This window comes from Acanthopagrus latus, chromosome 4 (assembly GCF_904848185.1).
Source record: "Acanthopagrus latus isolate v.2019 chromosome 4, fAcaLat1.1, whole genome shotgun sequence".
Taxonomy (NCBI): Eukaryota; Metazoa; Chordata; class Actinopteri; order Spariformes; family Sparidae; genus Acanthopagrus; species Acanthopagrus latus.
The window spans coordinates 20,058,472-20,074,546 of NC_051042.1; the positions used below are offsets into that span (position 1 = coordinate 20,058,472).

At 41.7% G+C, this 16,075-nt stretch overlaps 1 protein-coding gene across 2 annotated transcripts in view; it reads left to right on the forward strand.

Annotated features, from left to right (window-relative positions):
- The window catches only part of sox6 (SRY-box transcription factor 6), a 134,504-nt gene extending 125,869 nt beyond the window's left edge, over positions 1 to 8,635 (forward strand). The window contains exons 15-17 of one of the 2 annotated variants that reach the window (XM_037094228.1): positions 5,209 to 5,442; positions 6,373 to 6,589; positions 7,768 to 8,635. In XM_037094228.1, coding sequence (XP_036950123.1) covers positions 5,209 to 5,442; positions 6,373 to 6,589; positions 7,768 to 8,074 — 758 coding nt within the window. In that variant the 3' untranslated portion in view covers positions 8,075 to 8,635. The remainder of the gene's footprint in view (positions 1 to 5,208; positions 5,443 to 6,372; positions 6,590 to 7,767) is intronic. The other variant, XM_037094229.1, reaches the window with a different exon arrangement.
- The last annotated feature ends 7,440 nt before the right edge of the window (positions 8,636 to 16,075 follow it).

The following is a 16,075-nucleotide window of genomic DNA, read 5'->3' on the forward strand; positions in this document are numbered from 1 at the left end:
ACCTCTTTAATATCTGCTGATTCCCATGGAAAACTCACAAAAGCGGACCGAAGTTGATTGAAGTTTGGTTTTGTGTGAAGCTTACACATTGCAGTTGACAACATGTATGAAGGATCTGTTTTACATTAAAATACAGGAATTTTAATTCTTCCCCAAACAACAGTTACATTTCACCAACACATCATTTTTCAAATGAACTTAAACCAGATTTAACCGAGACATCTGGATGTGTTTTGAACCAGCAAATCTGCCAAATCAATGCTAACAGTGTACAGAAATTCGTAACGTAAGTCATAAATGTAACACACGCTGCCTATGCTTCGGTTGTTTCCTGAAAAGGAAAATTACTGGGTGTACCTCCCGACCGTTACATAGGGTGTGAAAGCCCTTTAATGTGTGGCAGCTCCGTCTCCAGAACAGAGCGGCCACATTGAGCAGACCCCAGTGTACAGCGGTACTTCTGTCATCACGGCGACTCGCAGAAAGCTTTAGGTTGCTTGAGCTAATATTTACGAAGCATGCAGCAACCAGAGTCCTAACGACTTGGAAGGGGAAAATGTGGCCGAGGAATGGAAATAGATAGGATTTCCTTCATTTTTTTTACAAAGCCACGAGCCACATGCACAAAACCCAAATTCATTAGCCCTTTTTAAGCTCCGATGAAAACATTACCAAATACCACAAAGGGCCACAGCTGAGCCAGCCTCCTTTGTTCATTCACATGTGGCAGTATGGAGTTGCTGTGTAGCTGAGGTTGTGTGTTTGTCTAAACCACCGCCCCCCCCCCACCCCATCACTGAGGGTCCGCGGAGAACAAAGGGGTTGTTGAGAGATGTGTGGAGGCAGGAAACAGAATTAATCTAAAACGCCCAGTGTGATGATATCAACCGCAGAGTGAGAAAAGACAAGGCTTTAGCCGAGCAGCGCGTCTCTAACGGCGTCCTCGTGGAATAGGATGAGAAGAACAGTAGTGTTGCATTGTTGTTACAGATCATTGGGCGATGGGTTTCTTTACATCGGTAGCCCGGAGCTGTTATGAAGTCTTATACGAGTTGATTGTTTGAAGAGGTTTTTTGTTGTTGTTTTTTCCTTCCGCTGTGAGGCCGTGGGAATCAAGCCGCGGCTTTTATTGCCGAGGAGCGCTTCTGAGAAGGAAAGCTCAGATGAGGAGGCTCAGACGAAATGATTTATCAAGTCACAACAACAATAGCTGAATAGGTCAATGCGGTCAGGAGGAAAAAAAAGTTTGGTTAATTTGAGTTCACCGTCCTGTGGGAGAAATCCGTGTTTGTTTCTGCGTCTCCTTTGCTGGCGCGTTGTGAAAGATCAGACTCTGCTTTTAGGCTAAATGCATATGAGAGGGGGAACGAGAAAACAAAAGTAAAAGCCGCAGCCTGCGTGTTGAAACAGGTCCGCTGTTTGTTCCCAAGATCACACGTGCTCACACTCACTCTAACACACACACACACACAAGTGCTCGACAAAACACTCAAATCGTCCTAACCACAGAAGAAGAGAAAAAAAGATTGACATGTTATAATATGGCTTATATCACTTGTAATTTGTAATGCTTTAATTAGCGTGCTATGGGGCCCGGGCTCAAACGGGGGCCACTGAGTGCCGTGTCCTGTCTGTCCATACGCATTAATCTAGCCTGATCCTGCTCTGAGGGAGAGGCTCTATTGTCAGCGGTAAATGCCTTCAGTCAGAGGTGTTAGATTTGATCCCAACAGGGAGGGCTTGGCAGGTTTGCGTGATTGTTGCTTGCTCACTGAGGCTCATCCTCTTGAGCGGATTCCTGGGTGACATTATGTGTCTGCCCGCAGAACAAAGATGAGTAAGGAGGAGAGAGGGGGGGTGGTGTTGGGAGGGAGGGAGGGAGGGAGAGGGGACGGCCGGGGCACTGCTACCCTCTGGCTCGGTACATGGTCGAGTCTGAGCCTGCAGCTCGCAGGTGTGATCGGCTTTTGGGCCTCACTGCATTCTACGTTTCTCTCCACTTGTTCTTTCTTCCTCCCTTTTTCGGTCTCCCTTCTCCATTTTTTTTTTATATCCGCCTACTCCCACCCCCCCCCCCCCACCCCCCATCCAACACGCACACGCACACACACACACGCACACACACACACACACACACACACACACACACACAATCATTCTCTCTCACTGTAATTCATGCTGCTCATCTGCAGTGTTTCCAGGAGAGACAAATTAAAAGGGGATTCTCATATCGCTCTGTCACACTTGAGCTGCGGGCCTCATGAATCACAATAAATTCTATTAAGCAGCGCTCCCTCTGTTTCGCTCCCTCACTGGTTACCACCCAGGGGGCCTGCCCCTGTCACTGCTAAACATCTGTGTTTATTTACACAATCACACACCTAACTAACTGATTCCTAAATGTCCTGCACCTCCTGAAAAAAAAAAAGAAAGAAAAAGAAATGACTAATGCTCATTTGCAAAATGTCAGAGCGGTGTCATGATTTTTAATAAAAAGACAGAAACAATGTTGCAGTAAATTGCATGTTGCAGTTTCCAGGGATTTGCTTAGGCTGGCTGCTAATGCGCAGGATGCTCCTGATTAAGTCATATGTATTACAGGGGCTGGATAAGGGGGCCAGATTTAGCTTGATACCTTTATCACGTTGTTCCTTACCCAGCCAGGGCGACAGCACCTGCCTCGATACGGCAGAGGATGATGTAACACTTGTTCATTTCAACAGCAGAGCAGACAGGCACTTTTCTATGTGCCATCATGAGAGCAAAAAACCATGCCTCATCTGGCTTCCCTCCAATGAACCAAGTCACGTGGTTGGTTTCCTGGCTAACTATGGATGTGGCACTAGCTGATGGCAGGCAGTTGTTTTGTCCCCCTCCCCGTAAGAAGCTCACCTCTGCCCATATGCATGCACACCAGTATATAAATTGCTGAATCAGTGTCAGTGATAGAGTAATGGCACGGGAGGCATCGTAAATTACAGCAAGCGATCCCGGGGCGCAGACACTGGCTGTCGTGTCTGAGTGAGCGCTGCGCTCCTGAGCTAATGAATACCTTCATCTGGCCCCGGCAGTCAGCAGATTGCCCCGCGTTGATGGATACTGTCAGCCCTCCGCCACACCACATTTCATTGCACAATAAACATGGTTGTCAAAACCAAACAAAGTGAAATCAATTCATCCTGTACAGTGAGTGCATGCTAAATGAAATTAACGTACTGTGGGGTTCGGTGGCAGCAAAGGTAGTGTATTATTTCTGAATTCATGATGGCTTTAGGGCCTCAAGCATTTCTAGGAGGCAGAGGCAAACACATAGAGCAAGAGATGATGCCAGGAGGATTTGAAAAACTGACACAAAGCACTTGAATATCCCCCTTAAATATTTTATTGTAGTATGTCGTGTTACCTGTGTTTAAGAATGTACTGTATATTTATGGTAGGTCTGTGTAGGTCATGTTATTAAAGTAAAAGAATTGGCAAAGGTTTTTTAGATTGAACTTTTCCTGACTGAAGGTCATACTTAATATTTGACAGTGAGTGACATAAGATTATGACAATGTAGGACTAACATTTATGAATAGTTATAAATGAAGGTACTATATTTATTTTTATTCTAGGGTTATCAAGAATGAGAAAACGTCTTTTTATTACCCCACAATCTGAAAGTATATTTATGTTCCATTTATTTCATATGTACTTTATATCCTTTTTTTTCTTTTTGTAATTTACATATATTTGCTGAAGACATGACCAGGATTTTCTGATGAGACGCCTTAAACAACATGACTGTGACTCTTAACTTCCGTCGGCCTGAACAATATGACTATAGGAGCTGAATCCTCTGGGCAGTCACAGTCGGAAAACACAATTTTTTTCGCTGGCCTCCCAGATGAAGGAGAGACTCTGTGGATCATAAATGTGTCTGTTTGACTGTTAAACACGAGCTGGTGAAAATCGATTTGCGGGGCCTTTTGTACTGGGAGAAACTTCCTCCGCACCTCCATCTCTATTATACTGGAGGTGGCTGTGTGCTCCTTCAGTCAAAGATTGCCTTTTCACTTCTTGTCTCCCATAATACTTTTGAAAAGACGACACGCTTTTCAGAAGTGAAGACACTCAAACTCTCGAGGCTGAGAGCGGTGCAGCAGCATCTTCAGTGATTAGAGCAGAGCGAGGTTTTTTTTCCTGCGGATTTGGAATTAATGTCTCTGCACAGCCCTCCGTTACTCATTAAGAGTTTGATTTTGTTTATCAACTGAAATAATAATAGAAATCAAACCCCAGGTAACGTGTGCCAAGGCTGCTAGTGGAATGGTCTAATGAGAAGGCTTCACATGTGGATGATGAAATATGCATGAGTCATCCCAAGCTTTCTTTTCCAGATTTGAGATCATTAAAGATGTATCGTAGCATATGGAAGGCTTTTTTTGTCTTATTTTTCAAGCCTTGTTTATCAACATGTTTTTGTTTGTTTAAATATTCATACTGCTTTTATTTAATTCTTTCACATCTTACATATAAAAGGAAGCAAATGCGCATGCAAACAGAAATCATTATCAGCCTGATGTACAGTTTAATACTGAGAGAAACTCTCTTATGCTGATTGTGAATGCCCTGATTGAGAAACGGCACTTTGCAGAATCGGCACAGTCTCTCATCGCAAATGTGTGCCTGGTTTGTTTGTGTGTGTGTGCGCGTGTGTGTGTGTATGCTCGAGAAGGAAGGAAGAAAAAAAAGAGAGAAAGAGTAATGCAGAGGAATGAATTTTAGAGACTGCCTCAAGTCCCATATTTGTTATTTATGTTGGCATTCTTGCACTTTTTACAAACACTATGAATGTCAAATTGAAATGTATGTGGCTGAGTAGAGACGTGTGAAAACTTGCAGACAAAATATTTAACTGCCACCAAAGTCCAAGGTCTTCTTCCTCTTCTGGTTTTGGAAAGACCTGAGAATATATTGTTGAGCGTTAAACTGACATTGTGTTCGCTTTTATAGCACATAAAATAAAATGCCTGTCAAGACAGGTTTTCCACTCAGTGGAAAAGTCTACCTCCCCAGGAGGGTCCGTGGCCCTGCACTCATCTGAAACAATGTTCATGATGATGATAGCAGCGATGACAGTAAATGAAGGAGAGTTCGAACATGGCTCGTCATTTAATCAATGTCCTGCCTCGCTCTCTCTTCTTGTTCCTGCTCTGGCCATTGCAGGGTCCAAGGAAATAAATGGCTCTGCAGATAAACCCCAACCCTATTATTGTTGGCCAACAGGAGGCACTGGATCTACAGAGGCACGAGTCTTCAGGGAAGCCCGAGGAAGGAACAACAACGAGCCCCACATTAAAAGGCCAATGAACGCATTCATGGTGTGGGCCAAGGACGAGCGGCGCAAGATCCTCCAGGCCTTCCCTGACATGCACAACTCCAACATAAGCAAGATTTTGGGTAAGACCTTTTAAATCAAACGTATGAAAGTCTATATTTAAAGGTATCATCTCCCTAGACAATTTAACTACTTCCACTCTAAGTACTTTGTCAAATACATTGCTATGACCTGTATCTGCACTCAAGGCGTTGGCAAACAGAATTAGCAGAAATATGTTATGTTCATTCACATATGACTTTATTGCTTTTAAACAAGTACAGCTGATCGGAAAGAAAAATTGGAAGGAGGAGAGGCTGAGGAGAGGGTGTGTTATCTCACAGGCCACCATGCGTCGGGTCACCTCAGCATACAGATGGATTTACGGCCCATCACTACCATAAGTGTTTGTCATGAAAAATGACAGAGGCTAAATGGGTCTTGTCCCCTCAGCATTGGAGTCCATACATCAGAGCTGTTAAAAGTGCTGTCATCCAGTGCCTAGTAGGACACTTCGCAGAGCCGCAGTATTTACTACACTAGCTTGTTGTTCCTTGTTGTGTGACATCGAAGTGTGTTTCTCACCTCAGATAATGTCCATATTCAGGGCTATCAATGGGCCAGTTCAGAAAAGGTGATGGAGAAAAAAAGATACATTTGAATAAAGAATGGAAACAGCAGCAATACGCTTAAGAACCGCTTTCCAAAATAAACAGACACATTTGAAGTACATTCAAACTTGTTTTTACTACCATACCAATATACTGTTTAGACTCAGAGATAATGAAACAGTTGCATTAATGCTGAAAACCTGTGTAGGTCTACTGTTTCCACACAGAAAATTGATCAGGAATGACAATGCTGACCAATTTTGGTATCAGTAACGTCTTGTCGATGAAACGGAAAAGTTGAGAGGAAAGCCCCTACTGACTGAATTACTCATGCCCGCTATCAGTTTAAACAGCTCCGCTCCTGTTTGTGATACTGAAATCTGGATCTCCTGTGTTGTGTAGGTTCACGGTGGAAGTCTATGTCAAACCAGGACAAGCAGCCATACTACGAGGAACAGGCCCGCCTGAGTAAGCTCCACCTAGAGAAGTACCCAAACTACAAATACAAGCCTCGGCCCAAGAGGACCTGCATCATCGATGGAAAAAAACTCCGCATTGGCGAGTACAAGCAGATGATGCGCTCACGGCGACAAGAGATGAGGCAGTTCTTCACTGTCGGGTAGGTGCGCAGTCACTAATACAACAACCTTAACACTGCGATTATGCAGACACACTAGATCCAGACTAGAAAGGCGATAGATCCTGTTCACCGGATCCCAGCGGCTGATCGATGCTCGTTGGAGAGCAGGCGATCTGGTCATACGCTGCATTGAGGATAGGCAAGAACAAGTTGACCATCCAGCAGTAGCTAGCTTGCAAAAATTAGATCAGAATGTCAAATCTAGCCTGTGCTGATCAAATATGAATCATATTTCTGCACACTGTTCGGCTTCAATGCTAGAAAGTTTGCTACCTGGCTATGGCTATGTTCAAAACAGACAAGCCAAAGCCAAGCAACGCAACGTCACCTAGCAGTGACATCAACCGAAAGCCGCAGCTCCAGGAGGTCCAGTGCGTCCAGATGCATCCTCGCCAGATTCTGTGTGTCTGCACCATGACACACAGACAATCATACCAACTGGACTGTAGCGTTTTGCCTCCTCAGAGCTTGTTCTCAATAAAATGTAAGCACCATTTCCCAAAGCGAGCATTGAGTTAACCTCTGCTGTATCGGTTTTAAGACAAGAGCCTGACATGCACATTAAAATAAGAGTGTTTTTCAATAGCTGTAATTCTTAAAATTTTAGACAATAGCAGTGTGCAAATGGAGCCTGAAGTGCAGACATTATTACAGGATATAAGCTGTAGGTATAGACTTACAGAAGCCTGGAGGGCGGCAGTCTGAAGCTTAACACTTTAATTTACTGTGTGTGGTTAGCAGGAGAACCCTTCTCCAGGTGTTCCCATGTCAGTCATAAGCTTCAGCGGCTGGAGTATCAATCATCCAGCGCTACAGCAGACAAGAGCAGCACTAACCACGTATTGGTTTTATGTCACCAATAAACTGGGTAGTGTTTCTGAACAGCTCAAGACGGGAGCTGTCAGGAGTACCTCTCTTTTCCCAAATCATTTTCACAGAGCTGCTGGCTTAAAGCTGCTGTGGGAAACCCCTAATCCAGCCATCTCCGTTTGAGTTGCTACGGGAAAAATCTGGACACCTTTCACAGTACTCGATCCTTTCAGCAACACTTTCGGCCTCCTCTCCATCGGATCTTTCGTTGTTTCTGAAGGTCAAGTTTGTATCAGGAGTGAGAAGTGTGGTTAAATCTTAATTTCATCTCTTTCTCCAACATCCAGGCAGCCGCCACAGCTTCCCATCACCACCAGCGCCAGTATGGTCTACCCTGGGGCCATCACCATGGCGACCACAACACCCTCACCTCAGATGACATCCGAGTGCTCGAGTGCCTCAGCGAGTCCGGAGCCATCCATTCCCGTCATCCAGAGCACCTACAACATGAAGCTAGAGCCCAGCACCATGGCGAACAACAGCGAGCCGGTCAACGGTGAGGACGAGATGGACATGTACGAGGATTTTGAGGACGAGCCCAAATCAGACTATAGTAGTGAAAATGACACACAAGAGCCGGTCAGCGCCAACTAAGACCTCTTTGATGGAAGAGGCCGATGCAGACACAACACTCGTACAGGAGGATGCCCAGAGGGCTGGTCTGACATGATATGAGGGAGTGAAAGAGCAAAAGAAAAACGACACCACAAAGGTTTTAAAAATTAAAAAAAAAAAAAGAATAATAATAACTGATGTATCATTTAGGAGCCAGCATGCAGGTGTGGCTCCATCTGAATCAAAAGCTATTTGGTCTTAAGTGTTTCTTCAAGTGTGTGAAGCAGTTTGGTTGTGGTAATTTAGATCTTTTTTTTTTTTCATGTCATTGTTTTTTTTCATTGTGATCATGGACATTTACACAATTAGGTCATTGCCTAGAACTAAAGATGGAACTTGAAATTGCATATTTGATATGAACCTATAATTCTTACAGTCATTTACCTTGCTTTTCCTCTTCAATTAGGTGATTTTGATATATTGCATAACTGTTCAAGATGGGAATATTATTCTCACTCAGGTATAGTGTGCCAGCCAACAGCTTGTGAATGTTTTTAATCAAGAATCAATTGTTACCAGAACAAAATATCTCAAAATTCATATGGAGTGATTCCAACTTATTACAGAGGGAAATTACATATTATTATTATTATTATTATTATTATTATTATTATTATTATTTCTTTATGTTGTTATTGTTACTACACAAACTGCACAAGTTAGTGCAGAAGTGCCAAACATTTCAAGTTGTTTCTAAAAATAGTCTTTTGGGAGAGGCCTCGTGAGTCCTGGACAATCTCTTGATCTCTTAATACAGCTTCATTATCCAGTCTTTTTTTTTTTTTTTTTAATTTAGCCTAACAGAATAAACAAATGAAACTCAGGAACTTGGAGGCAGCAGGCTTTGCAGGAGGTTACAGTGTGTGACATCTTTGGGTGGTAGCATGCAATGCTAGCTGTTCTCCAGGGAGCCCAATGCAGTGATCATCAATGACACTGGCCAGCCCTTTCACTTCCTCACCCCCGTCAACGCGGAGCACTGTAGCATCCTCAACTCTTCTCCAGCTCTGCAGCCTATTCTGACTCACCAAGTTCTTAATCAGAGTGATTGTAATCAGGCCAGAATGCTAAAAGGCCAAAGGCCTCCAATCTGTGGGATTGGAACAGCAGCGAAAGGCAGCTTTGGGGGCATTACAATCTCAAATTGATGTCGTACAATGTTCAGCTACAGTGCGTTCTGTTAAACGCCTTAACCCCTATTTGGACGGCAAGTTTAAAGTCTTACGTCTTACTTCTTTTTTTTTTTTTCCTCAATCTTAATTCTTTTTAGACATTGTAAATCTTAAATTGACACTAAGAAGTCTTAAAGCAGAGCACGGACATCGGGCTGATGCAATGACTTGATTACTGCCGTAGTCTTAAGCAGAGTGACAGTTTATGAGGATATTTATAAACTGAGAGCGAGGCTCAAATCATATGTTTGTTTCTTAATTTACCTCGTCATATACACGTGACAGGAGCAACTCAAAACACTGATTTTTGCGTTAGTGCACTTACACGAATCTTATTCTGTCACCCTGGAGCCTTATGTTGTTATTTTTAGTAATCTTCATCAGCTTTTGGAAATGCACTTAGCTCTTGCATTTGAAACAGGACAACATGCAATGACTCAGAAACAAGGGGGCACAAAGCCTCCATCCTGGTTTCAGCTGAAAAGCTGACAAGCGGTGACCTTCTGGAGGCTGCAGCTAGATAAAGCAAGGCCTTGATGTTGGGACTCAGATCCTCTTTGCAGGGCAGAAGGTCTAAGTGGCTCCCCTCCCTGCCATGCCCTGCTCTGACCCCTGCCCGTGGCAACCTCAGCACCCAGGGGGCGCCATCTGGCTCAGAGAAGGAAAAAACACCAGGGAGGGATGAGGAAACAATAAAAATGGGGTGTGTGTCCCTCATTGTGCTCTCCATCAAAGTGCTGGTAGTAAGGCCTCAACAGGGCTCCCACCCTGGCCCAATCACCAGGCACTGGCGAGCAGATGGAACAAGTACATCAAGCTGTGGGGGATTATTAAAATGACTGACGACTGGGTATCATCTGAAATACAGCATTATTAATGCATGAGTCCAGCTATTCCCCTCCCTTGCCCTTGAACCTGTCCATTTCGGAAAAGAGCACAGAGCTTTTTGAAGGATCTGAATGGCTGGTTACTGGCTTTAACGTGTCACGGTCCACCCACTGCTGGTCACTGCATTTCTCTCCTCGCTCGAATTGGTACAGACAGCTCTTTATATCTCTTAAGCACTCATATCTTCTGTACTCTCTTTGTCTTACTGTCAGCGCTGGCTTGCTTTGTTTCTACTTTTTTGGAAGCATTTATATTCAGTCTTTAAGGTTTTTTAACCACCTCATTAATAATTCCCACTTCATTTTTTTTTTTAAATCTGTTTTCCATCACATCTTTTTTCGACATTGTTCTCATTCTGAGGTACAAGACATTTTAAAGGATGCTCTCCTACGTTCAACAATCCAAGTGGATTTCCCTCCGAGTCGACCTGTTTTGGTATTTTTAACCTGTTTGCTCCTGTTTGTCGGTGGTTGGATTGATTTGTATGTGACTGTAAATATTTTCATGACCACGCCACACTGCTTAGGTCGGCTGGTAGTCAAAAAGGACTCTCTACACGGAACTGAAACTTGACTGTGCTTATACAGCGAGAGAGAAAAAAAAAAAGACAAAAAAACGAGAAAGGACAAAAAATGACAAGAACTCACGAGGAGACAATGTTTCATAAGTGTTATAAGCACTGGATATAAATTGTATTTTTTATCAATTCTGATTAATGTGAAGCTGTTTGAGGAAAATCACCCTGAATGAACAAAAATTCCCCAGTTGGACTCAAGTGGGTTTGCTCTCACAGTTGCCAGATTTGAGTCTTTTTTTTTCTTTTCTTTTTTTTTGTCTACTTATTTTGTTTATTTATGCAAAGACACATGTGATGAATGAACACTTTGTTTAAGCTTCAGGGCTGCCTAGGGGAGAGACTCAGCACAAGAAAGTGAGCAGAAAGTTCAACAGCAGGCTCGTTTTAGCCGTCGAACACCAGACTTCAGACTTCAGTGCATTGTATATTGTATTCGAAAACTGTAGAGTTTCGACATATTGTATTTATTATTAGCCACTGCTGGCTCTAAAATTGTCAGTAAAAAAAACAAAACAAAACAAAAAAAAAACACCATGGACAATCAGAAGAAAAGAAAAGAAAAAAAAACATACATGTTTGATGAATCGGGAGCTCCAAATTGTTTTTAGTGAATTCACCATCTCATTTAGATTTTATTGTAAATATAACATAGTATATATATTTTTGTTCATTAGTGAAGTATAAGTTATGTATTTGGCTGTTCTATGTCATTTTTTTTCCTTTTCATGTTTTTATTTTTATACAACGTGGTTTCATGTTTTTAAAAACCTGACAAGTCACTGTACCTCATGTAGATGCTGAGTTTTTTCTGCTTATTGGAAGAGAGCAGTATTGAACCTGGGACAGAGAGAGAAGCACCTCACTCGCTGATGTTTTGATAATCTTCCCCGGACTATTCGAATCAGACAAAAAAACAATCGAAACAAAAAAAAAAAGGCTGTACTCATTCGACTTACGTGGTACTCGTTGAAACGACAAGCACTTGATGTAAAAGAGTTTATCGATAATTTGTTTTCCAATCATGATACAATCTAAGTCAGTCTAAGTATTATGCTGTATATCCTCACTTGTGTTTTGTGTTTATTACAGCACTCATAGTGTGTGTTCAAATTTCTTATGAGGAGCTGATGTCATCCTTAAAAAAAAGAAAAAATCTGCATGCATCTGGCTTGCATTTTTACATTGTCATAATAAACACAGCTGTTTGTTTTCATGAATGACGGTTTCAAACACAAGTGACTTTTTTTAGATTTTCCTTTTCTAGAAAAGATGGGAGCGTGCAAATATTTATTTGTGTTAATGTGTGTTAATGCAAAATGCACACACGTCATGCGTCCTTAATTAATACTCTCCACGTCGACTTTTTGTACGTTGCTGTTTTTTTTTTTTTTTTCAAGTGGTCATGACTATCCAGCCATCTGCACATGTAGCCCTCACAGTTGTTTTCCTCTTAATTCACACGCAAATGGTTTGAATTAAACAACCGAAGACAAAAGGCTTGTATGCTGTTTCAACATTACTTACTGTAATTTTTTTTTTTTTTTTTTTTTTTCTGTCTGTTGTGATGTAAATGGTGGGAATGTTCTCTGTGTTAATTTAATCAGCACAATTCACTGACATGCTGGACTGACATGCTAGCTGCTGTTCAGAAGTGTAAGATTTGTTGTTCGGGGCAACAGTTATAGTTGTCTTTGGTACTTTTTTGCTTTTTAGAGTTGTCTCTCAAGCAACACTGTGTGTGGCTCTTCTATCACTGGAGCCATGGTTTTGAAATTGCTGGCAGCCTGATACGAATTTCTGCGTAGATTTTTCTTTTCTTTTCTTTTTTTTTTCTTTGTTCCTGGCAGGTACCTAGGCCCATGGCAAGTATTGTTTGGGTGTTATTAGAGAAAATGAAATACATAGTGTCTGTTGCTGCTTTGAAAAAAAAAAAAAGTTTATGTCTGAATATGTAAATAGTTTATCATAATATCTTGTACAGTCCAATGTAAAGTTTTTAATTCAACTTAAAAAAAAAATGTTGCCATCACATTTGTGTTCACATTCTTCTTTATACAGTACAAAAAGATCACTTATTTGCTAGGGGTATTATTGCTAAAAAAGAAAAAAATGAAAATATTGCTAATTTTCTTTTTTCTTTTTCTTTTTTTTTTAATGTTTGTTTTGTTTTGCTTGGCTTCAAAAAGTGTACACCAGCAAGTCTTTGGTTTCCATGTGCAGTATTGACGTGAGGTAAACTTAAGGTGAATAATTTTACAGTGGTGTGTGTGGAGAGCGATCTCCTCGGCTTCGGTAGTATTAATACAATATATCAAGTAAAAACAAAACCAATGAGTGACACATTTGGTTGCACCTAGGCAACATAGAAAATGTGCATACTGTATATGATTAAATTATCCCCACAGGATCAATTCAGGCATATTATAACGTAACACCATTTTCTGTATGTCTCAGTCCATTGTAACAATGCAACAGTGGGATGAATAACTGCCTGTTTAAGCTCATTTACCTCAAGAATTTCCTCCTTTTCTGTAAAAGAGACAGAAATTGTGTTACAGAAATCTCCTCCCATCACTCCATCTTTTGTACTGCTGTTGACACTTACAAATTAAAGAGACATTTTGTTTTAAGGTTTGAGTATTCAAGTATTTTTCATGTCGAGGCGTCCATCACATTATTTCCTCTTGTTTAGGCCATTTGTCTGCAGTGGAAGAAAACAGAGGGGTTAATACAGGAGTGTAAATCACACGGTGTGGACTGTTTACCCGTCGCACACATGGAGCTGCGCCGTGAGGAAACAGTTCAACAGTTTTAAAACCCTCATGAGAATATTCCAGCCTCTGCTATACTGCATCTCTCTTTTTTAGCTTTCAGAGACAAAATTACCTTTGCTTTTAGAACTAAACTAATTTTACCAGCCGCTGATGATTATAATCCTTCAACAGGACACACTGTGAATATTAGCTATGAACTGCTTCACTGTTGTATTAACTGCTATTTAATTTATTCTTATAAGTCATGCTAAAAGGGCAAAAAAAACAATTACCAACACTGGTTTAAAAGTAACCTGAAATCCTGCATATCCTTATTGTTTCCTTGCTCTGTCAATTTGGTGAAGATGAATAAATATTAGTACTATTATATTAAAAACCTTTGATTCGAATTGTTGCCATTATTATTGTCATATATTTTCACAACATGTCAGTAGTTGCAACATGCATGTATATCTGTTAATCTCTATAAGCAGACAACAAGTGGAACATTAAATGATAAACTGTAGTGGCACTAAAGAGAGCAGTTTTACCTAAGCAGGTAACTGCTGTAACTATTTTTTACCTGAAGCATAAAAGGGTTTAGCATTTTCTGTATTGTGCCATAATATACAAATATCATCATGAAAATTGCGCTGAAGGGTCACACATAATGAATTCCAACATGTTCTGGAGGGAAAGTTGTTCATCTGACATTAATTCCCCTTGACCAGTTATGATGTCAGAGCGGCACGACGGAGACCACCTGGATGAGACTTTGTGCGCCATGTTTCCAAGGGTTTGCATTTTACGGCACACTGAAAAAGACGTGTATGATTAATATATTAAATATAGCATCTGCAAAGAAAAACAAGTTCTTGGCTATTTAGTTATGTTAGTTGCTAGAACAACCTGATGATACACTAAACATAGAATGGCAATTTACAATTTCTGCATCTACATGAGTTCACACAAAGAGTTCTCAAGGGTCAGTGTAACTTGAACTTGTCATCTGCCCATGACCGCGTGTAGCCCAAAATAATATATGACTGCGCAAACTAATGTGTGCTAAGAAACACGTCTGTGTTGTAAAAACAGAGTAACACCCTCGACCGCTGTGCACGCCTCTGGGCTTTATCTACCCCTCTGCCTCAGTCATTCACTTTCTAATACTGACATCAGTGGAAGTCAAAAGATGTAGCCATAGATCTGGACTACTCATATAACTTTGTCTTTCAAACAGGAGTCACACCCGTAGGCGTTCGGACCAGCAAAATTTGAACCTGTGACTTTTTGCAATAGACTGTCTAAAACATGGACATAGTCTCTGTGACATCACCCATAGGTCTGACTCCAGCAATCACCACCTTACCAGTGTCCGACTCTGTTTTAGGGCACGATGACACAAACAAATGCAGCCCATTGCCTGGTGGTGTTGAGTGTGGGCACGGCTGGTTATGATGCACAGGGAGCTTAATAAGCTTTGTAGTCCATGTGAGGGGTCAACCACACACTCGTCTTTCCTATTGGTTGTAGCCTTGAGTTTGCCAGTCAAAGTTGCCCAAAGGTGAACCCCCTGCAAAGCCACGATGCAGCTGCACTTTGCCACCAGATGCAGATTTTTTGTCTTTTGTTATTTCTGCTGTAAGTTATTTAGAGCGATTCATTTGGTTTTGTAGGCAGCCTCAAGTGGCCTTTAGAGGAACTGCAGTTTTTGCCAGTCTTCCTCTAAACTGTAGTACTTCAGGACCCTTGCTGAGCCAACACAGTGGTCTCATTGATACAAACTAGGGGGCTATACTGCGGTGCGGCTATCAGTCTGAACGTGGCCTTAGTGTCGACCCCCCAGCTCGGTGGCTGCCCACCAATTAGCAGTTTGCTTGACTGGCAACAGCTGCTTTGCTAACTGGTACAAGGAAAGGAAACAGGTAGGTAACGTTGAGGGAGCGCCAGTGTGTGTAACTATCTGCTAAGATGAGCTGAAAGAAACAACCTCTGCCAACATGAACAGTATGCATTATTGGAAACCAGGAGTTCCTGTAATCTGACCCAGCAAATAATATACAGCACTGATTATTTTGAATATTTTAAAGGGCAGCTATTAAAATCAAGTTCAGTTATCCTGTGCTGAAACGGTAGATACCACGTGCAGTTGCCGTCGCACTTTAAGACAACATAAAACCAGACTTTGTTTGATCACCATCCGATCGCTGTGGTGTAGTTTTTAGGAGCGATATGTAAGGATAAGGATCCTTAACCTCCAGCACGCAGACATTAAGAGGTAAAGGCTCAGTGTGTGTGTGCATGTGTGCCAGAGCCAGAGGTCATCCTGAGAGCTGTAAGCCCAGACTATGTCCATCACTCTTCTCTGGATCTCTGCCATCTATTGCTCATTATCATCATAATTATTATGAGTCCCACACCCTGCTTCATTTCTAAATAATGTCTTTCTTGATGCGAGGGGTAAAACATTCCAAATTTGTTATTACAGCATACACTTAACTGATATACACCTGTTAGTCGTACTTATCTACAGAAAAGGAAATCAATATCAAAGAAAACAAAGAGTCTCTGGAATTAAAGTCTTTTTTTT